General features: G+C 45.3%; 2 protein-coding genes across 6 annotated transcripts in view; one reads left to right on the forward strand and one right to left on the reverse strand.

Moving 5' to 3' along the window:
* Positions 1–23,660, forward strand: part of LOC102567289 (steroidogenic acute regulatory protein, mitochondrial) — a 96,805-nt gene that overhangs the window by 38,652 nt on the left and 34,493 nt on the right. The window contains exon 7 of the mRNA XM_019484333.2: positions 2,847–2,886. Within this exon, the coding sequence (XP_019339878.2) occupies positions 2,847–2,876 (30 nt within the window). The 3' untranslated portion in view covers positions 2,877–2,886. The remainder of the gene's footprint in view (positions 1–2,846; positions 2,887–23,660) is intronic.
* The window catches only part of ADAMTS14 (ADAM metallopeptidase with thrombospondin type 1 motif 14), a 134,668-nt gene that overhangs the window by 23,995 nt on the left and 87,013 nt on the right, over positions 1–23,660 (reverse strand). For all 5 annotated transcript variants that reach the window (XM_059729904.1, XM_059729903.1, XM_019484328.2 and 2 more), the window contains exons 7-14: positions 18,300–18,405; positions 14,397–14,540; positions 12,481–12,613; positions 11,748–11,861; positions 5,605–5,753; positions 4,206–4,381; positions 3,027–3,160; positions 2,206–2,329 (exon numbers count right to left, since the gene is read on the reverse strand). In XM_059729904.1, the coding sequence (XP_059585887.1) occupies positions 2,206–2,329; positions 3,027–3,160; positions 4,206–4,381; positions 5,605–5,753; positions 11,748–11,861; positions 12,481–12,613; positions 14,397–14,540; positions 18,300–18,405 (1,080 nt within the window). The remainder of the gene's footprint in view (positions 1–2,205; positions 2,330–3,026; positions 3,161–4,205; positions 4,382–5,604; positions 5,754–11,747; positions 11,862–12,480; positions 12,614–14,396; positions 14,541–18,299; positions 18,406–23,660) is intronic.

Raw genomic sequence — 23,660 nt, forward strand, 5'->3', positions numbered from 1 at the left:
AGCACTCAATCATGCGACATGTAATGAGGATTCAGACTGTCGCACAATCGAGTACTTTTAAAGCACTCTGCAGATGTGCTCTTCTTCCAGGGCATGACTGTAAAGTGCTTCAGGGGACCAATCAAGCGACAAAACATCACTTCTGTCAACACCCTCTATGACTTCTCTGTGTCAGGCTGCATCATTTGCTTCTAGAACCCCTGATTTCCTTTGCACCTTACTCCTAACCCTGAACCCTGCAAGAGATTAGACAGAGAAAGGCAAATTATTTCCACATAGACAGCATTCGGAATGCTCTTATATATGGCACACTCTAAGCAAAACCCTTTTTTTCACTTCCTTCACAGTGTTTTATTTGAAAGGTCAGAGCTCCTCTACAGAGATGCCACCACTCTCTGTCAATAAAACCCCTGAAACTGGCAAGTATGGGGTTCAGATTGGTTTACAAAAATAACCTCAGAACTAGCTGTCTCTCACTGTCAGATAAATACAGCTGCTGCTAGCGGCCAAACAAGTAGGTTTTGTGCCCTGGGCAAACCCTGCAGGAGAGTGGGCTTGTCGGGGGAATGGTTCCGAGGGCAGGGACATGTACAGGAGTCTTACCCATTCCCTGGTGTCTGCTGTTGCTGCTACTGCAGCCATCACATGCTCTGCCTACCCCAGCTCTTGCTCTTAGAGGAGCAGCAGCATTGATGTGTCTATGCACCAGCTGCTGCTGCTGCAAGAAAAATGCTGTGGAGCTGGTCTTACCTGCCGAGGCACAGACTCTGTTGGGGGAGGGACAATTTTGGCACCCCTTCTAAGTCAGCGCCCAGGGCTGGTGCCCTTTCACTTACCCTTAGTTAAGCTACTAGCAGCTACACCTGAGCTTAGAGGAGGAGGCAAAAGATGAGAAAGAATAGCAAATTAAAGGCTTAGCAGATGAAGACCATAACCAGGAATTCAAGCCAAAACTGAATCAGCAACAAGGTTTGTTCCAAGATCCACTGAAGTTCATGGAGCAGTGCTGTAAGGTTATATCCATGCAACAATCAGGAAGTGTGACTGAAGCATAAGGTAGCATCCCTGAACTAGTTTCATCCTAGCTAGCTTGGGTAACAACAGCAATGAAGATGCAGCAGCACACAGGTCAGTACAAGCTGCATCAGCTGGCAAGGATCCCTGGCCATGTATTCTGGCTGCTGGTCTAGTCTGACCTTCAAAGGCTGCTGCTTCAGTGCTGCTGTTATCTACAATGGCTAAATTAAAACTAGCTCAGATGCACCTACAGATTGCAGCTACTGCCAGGACTCCTCCTGACTGCACCACAGGCATGCATTTCATCTTGCCATCTGTACTGTACAGCAGGTAATCTACTGTGTGATGTAAGTGCTGCAACTTCCAAGTGGCCATCCCAGGAAACTCCAAATCCAGTGTGCTACACTGGTCTAGCCTGGTGATGGCAACTGCTTGAATCATCATAAACAGACAAATAACAGACAGGCAGAAAGAAGCAGATATTATAAACAACATCTTTAACTGAGTAGCAAAATGGTTACTGGGTACTGCTGAGTCTTGTCACTGGGGCACATGCAATGGGCCATAACCAACTGGCTTCAACAGGTGGGGATCCGGTAAAATCACTAAAGGCATGTCAACTGACACCAGTTGAGGATGGGACCAATGGACACTGACCATTTAAATACAAGCACTTAGATGTCAAATTACAGGGCTTTAATGTAGTTTGCCAAATGTCTGCAGAGTAAGACAAAGGGCTAGATTTCTTTCTTTTTTAAACATAAATTATGAGACCAATATTAAATGCTCTAATAAGTAACAGGAGCAGCATTAGACAGCACTCTGAGACTGCAGTAGGTAGCATTTCTAGGTAGTAAGCTGTAGTTCAGCAGCCATTTCCCTTTTCTGTCTGTCTGCTTTGGTTGTCTAGTGCCTACCACAGGCAGGTTTGGTCCATGACTATGGATACTGGATTATGCTAAATGCTAAATAAATAATGCAAAATGATAAGATCCATTTGTACTTGTATGTGTAGGGCCAAACTGTGCTTTCACCTACACCAGTGTAAATCTGGACTTCAAAATAGGAATGCTAGATTTATGCAGGCCCAGTGAAGGACAAATGCTTGCCCCCAGACACGCTACATTTCTTACATGCTAATACATATTTAAACAGCCCACTTCCTGTACTCTGGGGATGTATTCTTACCTGGCTCCTTGGGGGTTTTAACCAAAGTCCCTTTCACTGTCCGACAGTGGGAATTGTCACCCCCACAAACACCACACTTGTCATCCTGCTTCAGAGAGCCAATTTCTTTGTCACACCCAACATGCTGTCACCAGAGAGGGAAAGAAATAAAAAAAAATAGGGTCACATGTACAGAGAGATTCAGAATACATGGCAGGCATCACACCTTAAAGCTATTTTTGGGCTTTAGCAATGTTGTACAGCTACAACATAGATGAGGGTGAGAGAAAGTGGGTGGGTGGGTTAAAGTAGATAGTGACTTTCCAGGACAAACCACATGGATTTCTACCAGCTGTTGAGTCATTCTCATGAAGGCTGCACTCTGGAAACCTAGGCCTTCACATCATTTGACCCCCCAACCTGGTACTCCTCCTCCTTCTCCTTTCTTCCCTCAGTAGAAGTCTTCAGGGATGTATTGTTCAACTTTGATTCCCGCCTCGGATAGAAGCCTCAGCCCACACACCAACATACTCATTCTCTTCTGGATAAAAATAGCACAAGACACACACACGCACGCACACACAGCTTCTTTACCAGGATGAGTGCTAAGGGAGCCTGTTTAAGTAACAGCATATCTGACCTTTTCCTTTATTTTGTTTCAGATAGTGCTCCAGCTTATAGAGCTCCAATGAAAAGTCTATGGTAAGTTTAAATTTTTTTGTAAGTTTCCACTGATTTCAAGAAATGCGCATACTCCTTGTCTTTGCCTTGCCCGAGCACTCTTATTTGGATCGAAGACAAGTAAAATTGAAAATCAGTAGACGTAGTATTTAGCAACATACCACACACTCTCCCCGGACACACACACTGTAGGGGTCTCTGTAGCTGCATCTGGTACCATCGTGAACAACTTGGTTCATGAATACCACATCTCCTGTTCCCTCAGACTGACAAATCAGCTCACACTTCTGAGCATCTGCAACAACAACAAAAGATATTGAGGAGCTCATGCTTGTAGCAATTCTTTAGAATCAATTAAAAAAACCTACTTCAAGTGGGTGAACTTCCAACTTTGAACACACTTGGGATGTTTTTAAGACCTGCCTGTCTTTTTATTGTGTCTAATGACTTCCTATATTTACTATTTGATGCTATGTATTCTCTAGCAGCACACTTATGGAAGTGTGACTCTGGAGGTGCCAGCAAATGAACAATCATGAAGAATGTGTCTGGGCAAGTCAGACTTTCTTGAATGTGAAACAATTAGGAAGGTGAATGAAAGACCACATTCTGCCATGGACACACATGCAAAGTCACTTTGATTCTGTTGTCAGCAATCCCTCAATATGAGGATAACAGTTTTATTCCAACTGGTTTGTGTATTCTCACAACTGAAAATCCAACAAAACAGCTGGAATTATAGGGTCACTTGTTGCCTTTATTCAATGAGAGTTGGGCCTGCTGGAGTGATAAAAATTATTTTAAAAAGTGTGGGTGGATATATTTATATTTAATAAGAAAAGCAGATTCTCTTCTTTCTTTCAAGACCTGACTGGTAGAAAAGAATGGAGGAGATGTCAGAGTGCTAGTTATAGTTTCCTTATGCTGTTGGCCTGTCTGTGCCAGTTGCAATCCTGGTATGAGCTGAAGTAATTTATGGGTTGCTAATTTATGCCAATGGCATATGGTCTCTCTATTTGAAAACCCTTTTTCCACTGACTCACCTGGCTCTATATTCAGTGGTCTTTATTTCCCTGCTATACATCACATGCTATGCAAAGAGCATTTTGCTGATGTATTTTAGATGCTTGTGATCAGCTCTCACAGTGGAAACCAAATGACAGTATCCAGGTTCTGCAGTCTGTATTACCAAAAACACCATCACATGTGGCACAAACTACCAGCCTCATCCAAAGGTAGCTTGGACTTAGCTACCTTCAAAGCCCACAAAAAAAACATGAGTCAGTTCATTAACTGCTTGGTACTAACACTGCCTGGCAAATCAGGCCATCTCCGCTCACCATCATGATGCTCGTAGGGAAGCCAGGTGTGCTTGGAGTTCTGATGGGTATAGTAAGAGTTGCGCTTGGAGCACTGTTGGGCACGGAAATCCTCATATGGTCCATGGCACTCTTCAGTATTGCAGATCTGGTACTCATAAGTGGATCCGGGGCAATTTCGCCCACCATAAGCTGGTCTACAAAATAAATCCAGTGGGAAAAGAATCATTTTGAGTATTTCAGAAACAGGTATTCAAGCCTGATACAACCCAATAGAAGCAGAGATCTACAACAGTTTAAGAACTCATTAATTCATACAGCAATGCCTACAGGCATCCATATATCACCAGTCACTTTTAACATCTGGACTCTCCCTTAATCCAGAACAGACTACCAACACATCCAAGGACACACACGCATGTGCACTTATTTTTTGTGAGTCATTTAAAGAAATAAAATCAGCACTGAAAGTGGTTGACCAATAACTACTTTACGCTAGTTTGAGGGTCTCTGTGAACACCTCTCATTCGTGTCCTCTGCCTGCTGAGCAAAGAAGTGGGAAAAACTGCACATGTGTTCCCATGACTGTCACCTGCTATTATCAAATCACCAAGACAAGAGGTTATGTTTAATCTCTTTGAAGCCAGTATGCCTTGACAGTGCTTCTTTAAAGCAAGTGCTCTACTGGAAGGAGGAAGGGGTCCAGCCCAGTTGGATTACATGTGCAGGAGAAGAGCAGGTAGCTCGGCATTAAAACTAGAAGACTACAGATGGATTATTTAACAAAAACTGAAAATTCAGAGCTCTAATCCAATGGGAGTTGGAAGTCCAACTCCCTTAGACTCATTTTTAAATCTCATGCTAACATTTACCACTGAACTCAGCCAATCTAAGATAAACAAGCAGACCATCTAGGGCATCTACACATGCTATGGGGTGACAGGGGGAGGGGGTTGCTTTAATTAGAGTGGCTTCAAAAGCCACTCTAAAGAGCCTGCAGCATCACATGTATTCAGCATCCCCACTCTTCAGAATGGCGGCACCACCATTTTGAAGTGTGGGAGTACTGAATATACAGGAACCAGAGGCTGCTGGAGCATGCTAATTAGCACACTCCAACAAACTCAATTAATCAAGTCTGCTCCAATGTGTGCTAATTAGCATGCATCAGAGCAGATGTCTGGCACATGTATAGGTGCCTCAAAGGTGCAAGTCCCTGGAAAATGAAATATCTTTTAATGTTGTGACACGTACTGTGGTGTCTACACATGGTACTCTCTCTTTCTGGCTTACTCAACTTCACAGAGGAACTCTTTCTTTCCTTGTGACTGTCCTCCTGAAGGAAGGAGAAGGAGCTTCCTGTTCTCTGCCAGTTACAATTTTACAGTGACCAAAATAATCACCAGAAGGCCAAACTTACGGTGGGTTGTTGCAGCTCCTGCTGCGGGAGCGGACCCCACCCCCACACGTCCTAGAGCAGGAACCAAACTTGGACCAGGAACTCCAGCTGCCATCCTGGCTGTAAGGCTGTTCTGAAGTCTTCCAGATGCAGTGACCCTTGAAACACCACTGGAACAGAAGGAAAAACAAGCATTACCTGACCATCTGCCACTTTGTAATCATCCAGCTTTATCTGAGAACAGCTCTAACATCATGGGAACACCATGGTCTGGAAATCGTTTTTCCCACTGTCACTGGTGAGATGAATGCGATGGACAGTGACAACTGTGAGGTGACAAAACCTTAATGTAATAAACAAAGGACTCAAGGGATTTGGGTGGCATGGAGTTAATAAAATAATGGCCCCATCAGTTCTGGAAAGCCAAATCCAAATCCTGACATAGGTCACATGTGAAAGTCAGGTTGCTCTGCTGGCTTCTTCCTCATCTCCATTTGTTCATATGACCATTAGGTAAAAACTAGTCTCTCTTCAGAAGAGAGCTAGAAATGGGATAACAGGATTCACTGTGTGAGTGTGTCCCAGGAGTCATACAGGAAAGGAATATAAAGGCCAGGATTGAGGTGCACTTGGAGACCTTTCATGTGGGGGGCTCTCATAGCTTTTGCTTCTGTTCTGCTCATTCCTCACTAATGCAATGAACTTTTCACTCTCACAAACACAGAACTCAGAAAACCTCATAACAGTCTCTCTCCCAAAAAAGAGATTAATCTTCATGAACATTAACTGAGATCCTGACCTCAACCACAGTCAAGTAGCACACATCTAAGCTCATAAGCAGGTGTTGGGGCTGCCCTACATTATACTGGTTGCTTAAGAGTGGAGGGCATCCACAGCAGTGCTGGATAAATGTAGAGGTGTCCTGATCATGCCTCCCTCCCCCCATCTATCTCCTGTATGCTGGCAGCAAGGTAGGGATAACTGAAAGACGTGCCAGTACTAGGATGATCCTTTCGCACTGGTTGTGCAATGTCTACACCCAACTTCCAGCGATGCAATGGCACAAAGAGACATCTTCTCTTCCCAGGACCTCAGTCACAGGTTTGGTTAAATCTAGTTTGGGGCTTGATTCACTGCATCTTCTTATTAATGATTGCAGGATATACTCCTCTGCTGTCATGTGACTGGCTGTTGTCTCATATTTTTAAACCATCCCAGCTTCATGTTTAAACAGGCAGGAAAATGACCAAATCCTACAACTGTGCCAAGAGCAGGAGTTGGAAATACTTCAGGAGTGGCAGACCAAAATTATCCAGTTCAGATGGAGGCAGGCTGGCCCTTCTGACCTGGCTTCTTGATGCTGCCACTACCACCACAACTGCTTCTCCCCACTACCCAGCCACCACCACTTTTCTGCCACCAAGCCACTATGCAGGCAAAGGCCCCCACTGCAGAAACACCATCAAAGCCTCCCCATTGTCAAAACACAGCTGAAGCCATGGCTTCATAAGCTGGATAAAACAGCTCTGTGGACTGGATCTGAATAGGTTGCCAACCCTTGAACAAGAGGACTGAGTTGTTCTGTGGCCAGGACTAACAGTACAAAAATGCCTCAAAAGGAACGCTGTCAAGTAGTTTACCCTCAGAATTTGCCTGTCCTCAATTTCCTGTTGGAAAATGATAAAACTACCTTCCAGTTTCTAAACAGGCAGGGCTGGCTCTCAGCTGAGCAAAAATGTCATAGTTCAGATGAGGTCATATATTAACATGCTAATTTACACCAGCTGAGGACTTGGCATCTGATTCAGTGCATGTATGCATGTGCGCGTGAGTGCATTTAAATCCTACGGACATGAATGACCAGTGACCATTCTGTATTTCAGTTTCTCAGATACATTCACATACTTTTGCTGCACTACTGCAGAGACAGAAAAAGCAAGTGTAGCTTGTTACCCAGGAATATACCAATCTTGCTAGAAGATGCTAATTGACAAACACATGGCATTAAAGCATCCTTGTGGAAAACAGGCCCTTTAAAATCCTTTTACTGAAGCTGTTTGGGGGTTCAGAGAATGGCTTTCCTTCAAGTCTTAATCCACCCAGTCCAGACCCTCCAGCCTGAATCATATTAGTAATGTATATTAGCACTGCGGTAGGCAGTCTGCACCTGAACTGAATAAATATGTAGGTACTCATTCAAGTTTCTCAGCTTTTTACATATTCTCAATTTTAAGTTCCATGGAGTAATAAAGCAATAGTCAAGCATGAACTTAAAGACCTTCCTCAGCCCTTCTGCAAGCAAAATGCTCATCTCGGGAAGAATAATTAAAAACACAAATACAAAATGTGTGACACCTGGCTGGATGGCAGCACTATGAAAAAGGACTTGGGAGTTTTGGTAGATCACAGACTCACTATGAGCCTGCAGTGTGATGCAGTTACACAAAAAGTGAGTGCAGTTTTAGGATGCGTCAATAGAATCACCTAATATAAGGATGGGATCACCTAATAGAAGCATTAAATGAAAGACATGGGAGCTAATAGCGCCTCTCTACTCATCACTGGTTAGGCCTCGTGGAGTATTGTGTGCAGTTCTATACTCCACATTTTAAAAAGGACCTGGAGAAGTTAGAGAGGGTTGGGGCAGGCAACCAAGATGATCAGGGGCTTGGAAGGCATATCATATGAGGAGAGGCTGAAGGAACTGGGCATGTTCAACTTACAGAAAAGGTGCTTCAGAGGGGACATAATAGCAATCTTCAAATACTTGAAGGGCTGCCATAAAAAAGAGGGAAAGCACCTTTTCTGTCTTGCTGCGGTAAGAAGGATACAGACCAACAGCTTGAAGCTTCAGTGAAGTAGGTTTAGAATGGATATCCAAAAAAGCCTCTTCACTGTTACAACAGTGAGGCAGTGGAACAGACTGCCTCGGGAAGTTCTGGACTCCCCACCACTGGAAGTGTTCAAGAAGAGGTTGGACAGCCACTGGTCAGTGATGATATAGTAGTCTGTAAGGCTATGCCTGCAGTTCTACTATGCGTATTTCCCATGTTTCACGGCTTTGAGGCTAGGTTGCTCCCTTCCCCTCTTTCTGCTATATGTGTCACGGTGTGTTTTAAACCTTCCTCAGAGGCATAGGGAGTTGTCTGTGACAGCCAAGGCGGGGGGGAGTGCCAATGCTTCTGGTAGGATATCAAACCGAGTAGGTCTCCTTGCTAGTGGGTCTTGCACCCGTCTAATCAATGGTCAGATTGATCACCATATTTGGGCGTCAGGAAGGAATTTTATCCATGGTCAGACGGTATGGATCTTGGGGTGAGGAGAGTTGCTTTCCTCTGTAGTGGGGGGCATGTCCCTCTACTGGATCTCTTAAGCATATACTGACAACCTTTATAGAAGCAGAACATTGGCTGCCATGATGTCCCTGCTTTATTGTGAAAGGTTAGGCTGTTATGGTCTATGTTATATCAAGGTTGAGGTACCTTATGTAGAAGGAGTTTACATTATGGGTTGTACAAGGATGGCTTGATGGCAAGGATGATTCTGCACAGGTCAAGATGTGTCGACAATGATCTTTGGAAGTCCCTTCCAATAGTACTTTCTATGATTCTTTGACTGATTCTATGATTTACCAGTAAGGGAAATCTCTATAGCAAACAATGGGACGGCATGTATTTCAGGATTTCACCCTTTAAGAAGAAACGCCATATTTTGAATGAGAAATTACTTTCCTTCAAGCATTTGATAGCCTCTAACATAAATGGTTTGTTTCTGACCATGAAGGAGCCATATTGACAGGTACTTTCATAGAAAACTGTGTCTAAAAGCAAAACTGCCAGGTAGAAATGGACAGTAACTGAGTTTTGAGTTAACAGAAAGTTTATAAAATATTTAAAATTGTGTATAAGTATTAGCAAGCTGGTTGGATTAGGTTCGATTGTAATGAAGGGGGACCTGGGTTCCACTGTAAGCTCTTGGGTAAGTTGCTTCATCTCTGTTTCATCTATCATCTTTTGTTTTTCTGTTATATGTAGAGTATAAACTCCTAGGGGCAAGGACCAGCTCTTACTATGGCCATGTCCAGATGAGTGCAGCCATGTAGTACATGGCACCGCAGATACTTCTGTGATGCCACATACCGCACATGGTGGAGAAAAATGGTGAAGCAGTGCATGCACAGGCAGTGAGCGTGTGCCGCTCAAAAGCAGAGCTGGGCCACCTGGAGCCATGCTGAGGCTGCCAGCCAGGCTCCACATGGCAGAATTGTCACTGCTGCAGCCCCTGGAGGCCCCCAGATAAGGCTGCTGGGGCCAGCCCAGTGCTAGCCCCAGGCTCCCCTACCGCCCCTGGGGTAACTTGCCATGTGCCAGAGTGCAAGTGGCATGGGCATTCCCCAGGGACAATTAGCGGCTGTGCACATTGTCCCTGGGGAACCAAACATCCACACCACTTGTGGACACAGCCTATGTGTCTGAACAGTGCATAGCACAACAGAGCCTTGATCTGAACTACGGTTTATGGGTGCTCCTGTAATAACAATAAAAACATAGATATAGTGGAGACCTTTCAGCTTGAGTGAAAACCCATCTGGGGTAGAAACATAAGGCTGTCTTTTCAGTGGCCTTTAAGAAATAAGTCTGTAGCCTTACCAGAAAATCCCTGGAGAAAAGGATTCCCAGAGAGATACAAAATTAAATGGGCCTGGAGACTAAACCACCTTTCACTGTTAGAAGTGATCACACCTGAGCAAGGCTGAGAAACTCGAGTAGAATGATGTTACTGCTGTTGCTGTGCCAGGTGTGTTGTGTAGAAACAAGGATTTCAGCCTCCAGGGCTTTCAGACTGGCACCTTTCACCAGCACTGTATGTAATGCATAGACAGACATTAATAATACAGTTCTAAGTTCTTGGCAGTGTTCATTCAAGTGCTAGCCATTCAATATGGCAGCATTTACAGAGAGATCAATGCGATTCATTTTGAAGCTGTTATTAAAATTGTTGATTATTTTAAGCAGATTCTTTGAAAAGATTTCATTCTCAGCATTGCTCAGATGTAAGAGATTGCTTCATCCTCTGACATCTAACAGTCTTCTATACATATGTACCTTCACTGCCCTTACAGTAGATTCACTCTTTCAGCAGACTCCCCAAAATGCCAAACTTCATGTTGTTAGTGCCTCTGGGACTTCCATGGCTAGGTACAGACCTTCAAAAAGCCTGAGGCAGAATCAATCTAAGTGCGGTTTTCTGTAAGCAGTGTAGTTTATATCGGTACTGAACAGAATACAAATTTGCCCTTTGGTGGGTGTGCAAATCTTAGATAGGGTTCCACTAGTTTTAAACCAGTCTGTGTGTGCTGAGCTTCCTTTCTGTTATGGGTATAGACTAGTTTTGCGTGCTGAACTTCTGTTCTGTTATGGGTATAGACTGGTTTCCCATCACTTATATCAGTAAAAGTGTAATGTCTGTACCTGGCCCATGCGTGAGTAAGCAAAGAGTCCCAGGCAATCCAGCTGCTCTTCTGACTCATAAGCAATTGCATGCTGTGGTAATGGGAGTAATAGCAAACCCTAAAATAGTCCGATCCTGCGATGAAGTCATACTCCTAAACTGATGACCTCACAGTCTGTTGCTATGGCACTGACTGTCATGTCATAACATTTGCCAGCTGCACAGCTTCATTTTAAAATCAAACAGGAAGAAAGATGGTCTGTGAGGAACAAAAGCCCTTATTTGAACACTGGGATATTGAATCATTAGGGAGGAAAACAAGAAATAAAAATACTTTTTAAGTGAAGAAAAGACCAAATACCACATACATGGTAAAGATTCTACATGAATTATTACAATATATTCCTTAGCATGGGTGCATCTCAAAAGTTCACTTTTGTTTCTAAGAAAATAGATCTTTCTCACCTTTTCAAATAAAACAGAAGAGATGCATGATTTTCAAAATGCAGACTAATGCAAAAGCCTATATATCTCTTCCCTCCCCACCCCATCCACCCGTGCCTCCACTCTGCAAGGAAACTGTGCAGGGATCAGTGTATTTACACAGCTGATTATGTGTGTGCATATACATCTCTGACCCAAGCTGAGCAGAAGTACATCTGTTTTCTAGTAATAGTAAATCCAGACTCTACTATGCCCAGTACTGCAGGTACCTTGCCTGAGGAACATTCGGTCCCATCCAGGGGGGGCCCTTTCTTGGTTTTGCAGAAGTAAGGGTTGTCTGGATGGCTGCACCACAGCTGCTTGCAAGGGTCAAAGGTTCTGAACTGTGAAGTAAACAAGAGCCCTTCTGTTACTTTAATGGATAGACATATACCAACCTCAACTGCCCCCAACCCTGAAACTATGACCAAGAGCAAAGAAGTTGAGAACTCTGAGCCTGTCCCACTGCAGAGACTTAGACACAAGGTAGACATGGAGTAATTCCAAGAAGTTCACTGCAAAATACCTGTTTTTATCCCACTTAAGCCTCTCCTCTCTCTCAGTTGATTTGGGTATAAACAGATCTAGCCCCTCAGATTTGCAGTCTCCCTTCTCAAACTCAATACATAAATCTGTTAAAACACTACCATCAGGACAGGCAGAAGGTACTATTTGCTTTATGGACACTATCACTTCTAATCAAATGTGGTAAAGAGGAAAGACTGCAGCCAGTTTCCACCCTGCATGCTCATCCTCCCTAGAAATCAAATAGACCTAATAAACAATGCCAGACCTATAGACCAGAGATACTTCCAAAGCCTGGAATACCTACACATGGCAAGCTTCTAATATCTATAGCTCAGTAACCTCCAGAGGACCACTAAGATCTCCAATGATTCTTTTAGTACCCTCCTCCACAAAGTGAGTTCCTTTTCATACCCTGCTAACAGACGCAATACTCACAGCCGTGCATGTTTTGTAACCCACACCGAAGTCAAAGCGGCATTGTTCATCCATGGAGTAATTGATTCCTGGGAGCTCTGGGAGCTTGGGCCACTGGTGCTCAAAGGGATCGTCTAGGAGGCAGTCATAGGAACTGCAGTGATGCCAGGCAAAGACAAAGTTAGACTGAATGTGACAAATTTTCCTTGCTTTAATTGCACCTTTCTTTGTCCCTGTCCCTCCCCTGCTAAAGAATCTTCACTCCCTTGGTCCTCACTCTAACACTAGCCACCACTATCATGTGCATTTGTACATCAGCTTTAAGAAGGTCACAGCTAGTCTCCACCAACATCATGTCAGAGCCTGGGAGCACTACAAGTGGGCCTCTGTTCCAGCACTTCTGATATTAGACCTCATCCTCCCTTAACTATTCCTCCCTTGGAGTTAAAAACAGCAGGTTATCCACCAGCTACCTATTTGCCGTTGTCAAAGAACTCTAAATTGCTAGTAAATACATTTGTTACAAACCGTGCCAAACGACTGCACTCCAGAATTGACTGATACTTTTTTGCCTAAGATAAAAAGGCTGATGTACAAGCAAATCCAGGCTGGGGTCAACTGGTTATACATAGATGCCCCCTGTAATTATTTTTAAACTTTACTTTAAACAAGTGCAAAATTTCCTGATGTGTTTCAATTCAGTATATGATGCAGGACATTATCCAGCCTTAAGTTTTGGCAAAGCAATGCAGACAAAAAACTTGTGAATCACAAGAACTTAATATAAGCTGTGCCCTAGAATTAGTAATAATTCACTTGAATTTGCATGGGTGAGTTGTTCTCAGCAAACCATCCACTGAGACTTTTTGTGATCTCCTGTTCCAATGACATCTGCAACATTTGAGGTGTCCCTCTGAGTACAAGCCTGACTTGTCAAAAGATGTCAAGTGAAAGAAGCCACTTATGTCCTTATCTTTTTCTGATCAGCTCTATCTATCCAAGGTGACTAAGTGCACCAGTAAGCATTTTCAAATGGCGACTAAGGACATGATTTTAGGGGCAGGTTCCCAGGGGATTTCCTTCCATTATTACTTTTTAAATAGTAAAATTTATACAGACTTATCAGACAAACAGAAGGCATATGTGGTAGCAACGAAGCTTTAACATAGAAGCTAAAGCAATTACTAGCTTCAAGGTCACGTTTCCAAGCTCAGAGCTAAGGTTTCAAGGCAAGGGTGCTCAATCTCCGGCCGACAGCATCTAGCCTGTGGGGCTCCCCACGTCAGAAAGTTTAGCAGTGCAGGAGCAGCGGCCATTAACACAACCACCCTCCCCTGTTATTAAATTCCCATGTCCCTTCCTTCCACGCAGCCAAATGGGGCTGGGCTATTCTCCATTCCCCAACTCAAAGCTGGGCCATGCCCCCTTCTCCCTGCAGGGCTGGGTTAGAGCTGGGCCATGCCTCCTCCCCTGCTGCAGGTCTGGGTTGGGGCCAGGCCATGCCTTCTTCTCCACCGTGTCCCCCCAACATGGGACCAGGCTAGGGCTGGACCAAGCCCCCTCTCCCCGTGCAGCTGAATTGGGGCCTGCCTGCCCCCTGCCCTTCTTCAGGCAGCTGGATGGGGCTGTACCCACCCTGGGCATCAGATCAGGACTACTGGCTGGATCTAGCCCATGGAGGGACTGGGCACTGCCCATTTGGCCTGCCAGGGAAAAGGTCAAGCATCACAGCTCTAAGGAAACACTTGGGGCACCTGCTACACAAGATTCTTCTCGTTTCTGCCTTCCTTGCTATAATGTGTCTTTGCAATCAGAACCCTTGCTTCCACTCTCATCTTTCCAAGCACACGAGTTCATATAAATGCCTGTAATATTCATTTGTATACCAAAATCATACACTAGCTAATTTTAAATCACAATGTTTAAAAGTGACCTACTGTATGTATCGGTTCAATTCCTGCTTGCTACATCGGGACCAGTGGTAGCGGTGGAATGCAGCCTGCACTAATGGTGCCATAATGCTCCCCATGCTGGTCTCATCTGCGCATCGGTTCCCCTGGCCATCATGTTCCATACCTAACCTGTTAAAAAAGTCTGTGAGTTGTGTTCCTTAGGGTGTGCCATCAAGCAACAGCCATCAGTCAAATTTTAAATGTTGATATTTCCCAAATAAGCCTTAATTTGATTGGACAAGGAAAAAGACATATTCCCGGCACATCTCAAATTGTTTGGACCAATATTCAATCAATACTTTTTCCAGCACTCACACAATTCCAGTCTCACTAACAGTGCAGGACAGTGCATGAGAAACAGAAATAATATGATGCCCAAAACTGAACTGTCCAGCTATGGACATTAGAACTTGGAAGTAGCTACTTGGGAGAACCCTGGCTGATCAGAATGGCACAGTGTAAGTTTTTGTTCTGGCAGAAATTTTCAATACCAGCATCTAATCTCTTCTTAGGTGAGACCCTGGACAGAGATCTGCTAGTAATTGAAGGAGGGCAGATGAGAAAGGTCCCAGTAAGTAATGATCCATTTGATTCTAAGAAGACTTCTCAGCATTCATTGTAACTAATAGTGCTCACCAAGTACACATTCACTGTAAACCTGAGCACAGGCAAAAACAATGATGCAGAAATACTGATCACATTTATAAACTTCATTTAGAGGAACTTTAACCAAAAGTCTTAATAATTTCACATGATTTCATCTTGTCATCATTTTTTCCTCAGGTAAGTCTTTTTTGCCCATCCTGTCCATGTTTCCCAGCTCTAGATCTATAAGGATTTTGGGAGACCATCTTTCCAGCAGTTTAATGTCTTTACTGTACTTAGTCATAATATGCAATGTATATGCTTGATTCAGTGCCACTGATTCACAGATGGTACACTAAGTTAAAGACTCCATTGGTTTGGCCCAATTAAACATCTGACAGCAGTTTGCTGTAAACTGAAAGCAGATTTGACTGCTCAAGGAACAGCTGTGGGATCTTAAGTAAAGCCTTTGGCTTCATACCAGTTTGTTATATTTAATAGTCATAAATGTCCAAATTCTGCTTCCTGTTTGTGACTTTTTTCGCAGTTAACATCATGAAGCTAAATTAGTATCTGTACTACCCACCACTGATGTAGTTATCATGCTAGAGATCTGCTGATTATGCTGCAGTTTCTTTGGTAGACACATGTTTCAATGGACACAAAAATAATTTGAGAAGGATAAAAGGAAATAAAGAGCATCTCCAGGTACTGTGTCCAGAATCTATCCCAGACGCACTAAAACAATCCAGTCCAGGATATTTAATACTTTACTTTTGATGAAAAAAGCAATTGAGGAGTTGTTCTACCTTTTAATAAAGCCAGCGTTCTCCTCTGGACTCAACTTTTCAGCCCATGGGATAAAGAACAGCCACCAGGAAAGAATTCTGTCTTCTCCCAAAGCAGGACACCTCCCAGCCAGTATGAGTGTGACTGGCCACTGAATTTTAAGACCTTACAATCCAGAGTTGCAAAACCAGCTGATGACATCTCAATCTCCTTTTTTCTATAGACTGTTTCACAAACTTCTGAAATTCTCCTAGGATGCACAAGAAGTGTCCCTTCCATACAAGTCCACCACTTTCCCTCTTCCAGGATAGGATAATTTCTATTTTTATGGTTCACATTTTTAAGGAATAGACAATTATGTATTTGTAATAAGCTTAACGGGTATTGTGCATGATTCCTCCTGGACACAGTACATGTAAATAACTCCTGTTATCCCTGCTGGTGAGACTAAAAGAACACAAGGTGGATGAGATCTATTCTCATTAAGGTTACTTGTTACACTCTCTGACAGAGTGTTTTTTTCCAATCTAATTGAAGTTACTCAGATGATGGAGCTTCTGTCACTGTTCACAGCTTCATGGTTCCCGTAACCAGGAAGTATGTCCTTTTAGTCACTATAAGCACATTTTTTTCCCAGTTCTACCCCAGGACTGTACTATATAGCAACCTGGGAACACTGTAAGTCCCACCAAGAGGCTACTGGCCCCAAAAGAAAAGCAAGCAGCTGTTGCCTGTATGCCTGTAACAACCACACCAGACTAACTGTGGGAATTAAAGGCATCTGAACGTGGGGTTTTATTTCTATATAGGAACAATAGATGGCTTTTGAATTTCTGGACACTTTTCTGCATCTTCACCAAGTATTCATGCTTAGAAGTAAAACGCAGCATTCAAAGCCTTTTGATAGCCACACACAGGCTAAAACCAAAGCAACGGATTCTAAGCTCTATATACAAGTCAACAGCAAAGGCTAAAGCAGATTACTTGGGAGTGGCTCATTAAACCAACTATGCTGAAAAGTGACTACTTTCCTAGATTTGCCACTATCAAATGCCACATTATTATTTTGGAAGGCCATTATTTCAGCACAAAACAGCTTCTCATTCAGAGGGAAAGTACACTGTGCATGTCAGTACAGACAAGCTAGGAGCACTCAGCACCCTACTGAGACATCGGTTGCATCTACATGAGACTCTTTACTGCGAAGTAGTGTATGTTACTGCGCAGTAAGTGTGTGCATTTACATGTGCATGTGCTTACTGTGCAGTACACCTCACTAATCGTGAGTAAATTTGCTACCTGCAAATACAAGTAGCAAATTTATTTGCAATTAGGTACTGAGCAGTAGTGCTCAGACAGATGCCTGACCAGGGGCAAATCTGCTCCCACTCAGCTGGCCACCAGGGGGCGAAAGATTGCTCCCTGCCCCCAGAAGCTGCCTGCTGCCGGGGTGGGGTCTGCCACCAAAGCCTAGGCAGGGACAATGTCCCCCTGCCCTGGCAGCAGGGAGCTCTGAAATCATGATTGGGAAGCAGGGGCTGGGAGATTTTTATTTTCTAGCTCCAGCTCCATGACAGTGGGGCTGGCACTGAGAGATCCTTATTTCCCAGCCCAAGCTCTGAAGTCATGGGGAACATATGCACATGTAAATGCACACAACTGTGTAACTTGGGCCGAGAGATAAGGATCTCCCAGCACGGGCCCTGAAGTTTTGGAGCTGATGCTGGGAACTCCCTGCTGGCGGGGGTGGAGCAGCCCGTTCCCTGCCTGGCTCCTTGATTGTGGAGCTGGCTGGGGAACAGGTTGCAGAGCTGAACATGCTGGGTGGGGAACAGGCAATCACAGAGCTGAGCAGGAAACAGACTCCCCAGCTCCTGCCCTGCAATCGTGAAGTAGAGGCTGGGAACTGTCCCGGTCAGGGGCAGGTCCCAGTCCTGTGCCACGATTAGGTGATCAAGACATGAGGCTTGGAAAGAACAGCAGGTGTGGAGCCAGTTCTAGCCCTCAGCCTCAATCTACAAGTAGGGCAGCTAGCAGCAAGCTGGCTGCTAGCTGCCCCACCGGAGGATCAGGGCAAGGGGATGGGATCTGCCCCTCCCCTGCAGCTCTTTCTAAGTCTCATACCTCCAGTCGACAAGCCAGGGCCAAGAGCTCCCTGATGCCAGGGTGGGGGGGACATTGTCTCCGCCCTGGAAGCAGGCAGCCCCTCCTCCTCCAGAGGCAGGGTGTTCCAGCCCCGGCCAGGAGACAGCTGTCTCCTAGCCTGGTGCTCCCTGCCAACCCCCCGGGGTAGCACCCACAGGGAACATAGAGCTCCCCCTGGTGGCAGCAGGGACCCACTGCAGGACCCTAGGAATCGAGAGCAGTTTGCTGCCATCAGCCGCAAATCTGCTCCCAGTTCCCTGCATGTGTGGCCTGCCCAGGAGCTTTTACTCATGGGTAAACTGCTCCTGGATCTAATGCATGTGTAGACACACCCACCAGGCAGCAGTGAAAAAATATCCATTGACTCACACATGGCCAGTCTCATGGGCAACCACGAATGCTGAGGAGAATCCATCCTCATGGTTGAGAGTGCAGCTGCGTAGAGGGTGGCACATACCTGTGACAGGAGCATAACCTGGAGCAAGACAAAAAAAAGAGCAAGAGGGAGGCGGTCATGAGAAGGGAAGAACCACACACTAGAGCTGTTGCAATCATATTTCATGTTCAGCTCCCTGCTGAGACACATGGTCCTTGCAGCTGCCTAGGAATTAATGCAAATGAAGCCTATCATATGTCCCATTGGCTCATATCTCATGGAAGCAAATGGGCTCAGAAAGTACTGAAATTACATATTGTTTGAATCTCACCACACACCCCCACAGCGACTGTTACATTCATTCCTGACTGATTCTCACACTAAGAGAGGAGAGGGCATAATTTACATCTTCGACATGTGCATCAGCAACTGCTGTAATCCATGTACCACCTGTTTAACTGGACTGAAAATACATGTGATGCATTTCTTGTCCCTTTTGCACCTATTCACATCTTTTGCTACATGTCTGACTTGCCAGTTTCTTCTCAGATTAATCCCGCTATAGTTTCCTTCATAATTTTCCATGGATGATATTGGACCAGGTGGCAGAATGGACAGGTCATAGATTACAAAGCTTTCACCTTGAAATTGTTGATTTGACTCTGGACCAATCAGTAGTTGCTGAAAACACTGACTGTGTGAATAGGCTGCCAGTCTCAACCTAGTTCACAATGGAGAGGTGAACATCACCTCAGCTGAGTCTCATGAGAAAAATAAGTGACTGAATCAGCCTGGAAACCAACCTACCTTCTCAGCCCTTCCTGGTCCAGGATAAGGGGCATGCAGATAAGACTTTACTGTGATGAGAGGAGAAAACAAACACTACCAATGAAAAATCTTCAGCCCACAAGTGGACCAAATTCTGCAAATGGTAAAACATTTGGCCAGAAGCCAGGGGCCATGCATTTGATTTCCAGTGAGGTCACCATGGCTCCCAGTGCCAAGAACAGACTAATGTTACACTGACATATCCAAACATTTGTCATACTTTCCATGCCTTAATGTCAATATATCTTGACCAACCAGATTGCACACGTTCAAGTACCTTCCCATTCAATTTAACCCCATCTCCTGCTACAGATTTCAAAAGAATTTGCAGGTCCTTCATCAGTCATGCCAGCCACCATCTCTGAGCCAATGGCAAAGAGCAGCCAAAGCAGGGTACCACTTTGATTGCTCTAGAGAAATTCAGTACAAAACAGGTCACAAAACAGCATCCCAACAAGAGCTGTGTGGCTACGTCCCTTTCAAGAGTGAATGTTAGTGTTCATGAAAATCACAAAAGTGCAAATGAAGTGGACTGATGTGCCTGCTTGGCTGATGTGTCTCAGCTCAAATCTTCAGCATCCTTAGAGCCTGACAGCTCTTTGTGTGGATGCAGCTATCCCATCCTCACCTGCAGAGTTCTACTACAGATACCCTGGGGCTTTCCCAAATGGAAGCTACCATGATCCTGAAGTACATGGTTATTTGTATAAAATGAGCAACACTTTAGTAGAAACAAAAATAGGACCGTCTTTTTACATGTAACCAAGGGAAGGAGTTAAGGTAAAATATCTAATTCTTGTACTGATTGGCCCCACCTCACTCTACATATAAGGCTTTGCCATGATTGCTGTTCTTTCTACACCTTGACACCACTGATATTCTTACTCCAAAACCATGACCAGATGTTGGCCCAGAAGGATGCTTTGAGTTTGGATTCCCCCTTCAGTCTTTTGGACTTCTGATTGGACCTGACTGCCCTCAAAATTTTAATAGTTCAGATGAAAAAGAAAGGGAGAGATAAAATAAAGGACAGGGAGAAATCTCTCAAACTTCAGAGACCTATGTAAAGATAATCTAAAGCAACACAAGCAGCAAGAAGGCTTTGAGATATATACACACATGCACCCACACAGTCCCCAATAACTCAATGCATCCACTATTAAGTCAGAGCAGGGAGGGGCATACATAACCACTGGGCTCAACAGTATGATGACATTTGCCCAGTAGTTTCAGATATCTCATCACAAAACCAGCCAGAGGAGCCTGCACTCCAGAGCATGAGGACACGATGGGACTCTATACAAAAGCAGTGGCCATGCTTATGTCTGCTTTCCCTGCAGAGGGCCATTTCCTTCCTACATGATAAAAGCATGGCTCTGAAGACAATCTGAAAGAGATCTAGCATATTAACTTGAGCTTGCTGTGATGGCACTAGAAGTCAGGAAAGGAGCAGAGAAAGTCATCAAAATTCCCTTGTTAGAAAATGACATGGCTGTCCATGTGCTCCAAGTATGCTTTCAAGTTGACTAAGACAGTCCTCAGGCTGCCATCCCTATTTTGAACACTGACACTTTGCGGTTGCCACTGCAGCTTTTCCAGGAAGTGTGACTGCCCTAACCTCCTTTCACCATGTATCTTCTGAGCCATTCATTCCATAGAAACCCAGCAGCAGTGGAACAACTAATATTAATTACTCTGGAATAGGGTGGAGAGGAAGGATGTAATTCTGCTGAACCTCACTTATAAGCTGAATGAATGGGTGGATCGGTACATTGTGGAGCTGGCAAAGTATGAAAAATTAAAACAGAAATAAATGGTTTCCTGAGAACCCCTCCTAAATGAAGGGCCAGAGGTTCTGATGGTACTGGATTCCTGAGGTAAAGGCAATTTTTAAAAAATCAAATTTCAATCAAATGCTTTCATAAATGTTTGCTTCCTGGCAGTAGGTGTGCTCATCTTAGGGAGTTCCCAATACCAGCAAATCACTTGATGAAAAGTGGCAACATTAATGAATAAAGTATTCACTCAAAAAGTCTTCCCAGTGACTCTGCAGACGCAAGCTCAGTGTAGAGTCAGAGTTATGTTCAGATTTACCCATAACAATGAGCAGTTACACATAAGCCAATCAGCTGTGTGTGCAAACAAGGAAATGGATGAGACATGACTTCTCAGCTCCTACAGAGGCCCACTTGCTTGAGCCAAAGTCAGGGCCCTAAGAGCCAGTCTGAAATAGGAATAAGGAAGTGAGAAAGCAGTGGCCTTCCTACTTTATAAACTGGAATATCAAGGAAGAAAAAAAGCCAGTTGAAAAAGCATGTGTCCTTGGTGCTAGGGCTAAGGGTGTGATATGCCTATAGGTGGCTCAAGGGTTGGTAACTTTGTGCTCCTAGAGATGTGCAGGAGCCTGCTTCAACGTGCTGGATTTCACACTGGAGCAGACTCGATTAATCGAGTCAAAGTGCCCCACTGCCATTTTTTCAGCACGGGGGTGCATGGGGACACTGACACATTTGACGTGGAAGGGAGGTGTGTGGTAGAGCACCCCTGGTGTCTGCCACATTAAGAGCCTGAAGAGGCAACCAGCAGGTGTGGCTCAGCTCTGACGAATGGCCATTTTAAGATTCAGGCTAGCAGAGTGCTACAGCACAGCACAGCACAGCACTCTGCTGCCTGGCACCGAGGAAACAACATTTCCCGGTGGAGCTGCTGCTCCGGTAACACCAGGAGGTAAGGGCAATACTGATGGGGATGGTTAGGAGGCTCTTGGTCCTGGGCACGACCTAAAACTGCACCCTGCTGGGGATGGGTGGCCGGGCAGGGCGGTTTGTGGTGGAACAGCCCCTCAGAAATGGCAGGCCAGTTACCACCCCAGTGGAAGGGGAGTAGGGGCACCTGAACTCCAGCACCCACCTTCAGGTGGGTCAATTAACATCAGAGGTAGTTGGGGGCCAGGCACAGCTGTGGCCACCTGAGCCTATGTGGGGTGCAAGACCCTGGAGAGTAGGGTCAGGCACAGTTTCAGCCACCTGAGCCTGTGGGGCATGTGTGTGACCCCAGGCCCCAGAGTAGGGGGGCAGAGTATACGCCTCAGTGGAGGTGAAGGTGGAGGTGTAGGGCGGGGTGCCGTGGGACACCTGACAGCCAGCACCAGAGTGGCAGCTGGGAGGCCTGGAGAGCCTAGCAAGGGCTATGGAGCCTAGTGAAGAGGCAAGGCACCCAGAGGCTAGGCAAGGACCCCTGACTCTGTGTGTGTGTGTGTGTGTGTGTGTGTGTGTGTGTGTGTGTGTGTGTCCGCAGTTAGGGGCCGGGATATAGTGGCAACATGCAACTGCCGAGAGGGGCGTGTAGTGAGGCCCCATGATCAGGGGACCTAACATAAGGCCCTGGGAAATAAGAGCGTGAAGTGGGTCGTGGTGAGCAGGGGGCTTGAGGGTAGGCCCTGCTAACATGGGGGCCAGGTTAGGTCCAGGTAAGCCTTCAGGTGCTTGAGGCCACAGGTGGGCCAGAGGCCAATTGGATGGAGTGGCTGAGGAAGTGCTACAGGTAAACAATGGGGCGAGTCATGAGCCCTTTAATCAGAGCAGATGGGTGAGCAACCCAGTCAGGGACTAGAGGCAGAGTCACTCCACCGTTCTGCAAACTACCCAGCTCTCGCTTGAATGATGGTTGCAGGAGATGCTCAAGAGGCCATGCGCTTGCTGACCAGAGAGTGCAGGGAAACAAGCCCCAGGACACTTCAGGCGAGGGCAGGGTGAGTGTGGCCCCAGGAAAAGGAGGGGCGGTATGAGAGTGGCCCTGCAAAGGGGCAGTATGAGAGAGACAGTGTGAGAGGTAGTGGAGTGGGAAAGGCCTCAGTGAGAGAGAGGTAGTATGAGTGTGGTCTGTAATAGGGCAGAAAGCAAGAGGTCTAGCATTGGGATGAGCTGAGCCCAGCCTCAGGTCAGAGCAGAGCTCAGCTGTTAGGAACATCTGCGAGGCTTGAGATGCAGTACAGGGGTGGTTGGAGCTGCATACATAGGCCCAGGAGACCAGGAAATTTAAAGGGCAGCCTCCTGCCTAATTAACACCTTAATTATGTGTCATCAAGGCATGGCAGGAAAGAATGGCGGGCAGCATGCCCAGAGGCAGGTGAGGAGGCGAGCACTGTGGCTAGTCAGGAGTTCCCACTTTGCCACACCCATGCTGAAAAAATGGCGGTGGGGCACTTTGAAATTAAACACATTCAATGAGCTTTAATTCAAAGCATCCTGCCACCATTTTATCAGTATGGGGATGCTGCTGCACATCATGTGACACACGATCACTTTTAATTAGCACAGGTCACTAATTAAACTGCTTGGTGCTGCATCCCACAGCGTACGTAAAAATGCCCTTTGTTGCTATAGTTATTAAAGAGGGATTTCAGTCAAGAGAACAAAACAGAGACCTCCCTGAAACAATCTAAAAGAGGTAGTTTAAAGCCTGAGCTATATGGAGCCCAGAATAGATGAGAGTGGATAGGAGCAGGGGAGACAAAATACAGTTGT

Source organism: Alligator mississippiensis, chromosome 6 (genome assembly GCF_030867095.1).
Source record: "Alligator mississippiensis isolate rAllMis1 chromosome 6, rAllMis1, whole genome shotgun sequence".
In the NCBI taxonomy this organism is placed as follows: Eukaryota; Metazoa; Chordata; order Crocodylia; family Alligatoridae; genus Alligator; species Alligator mississippiensis.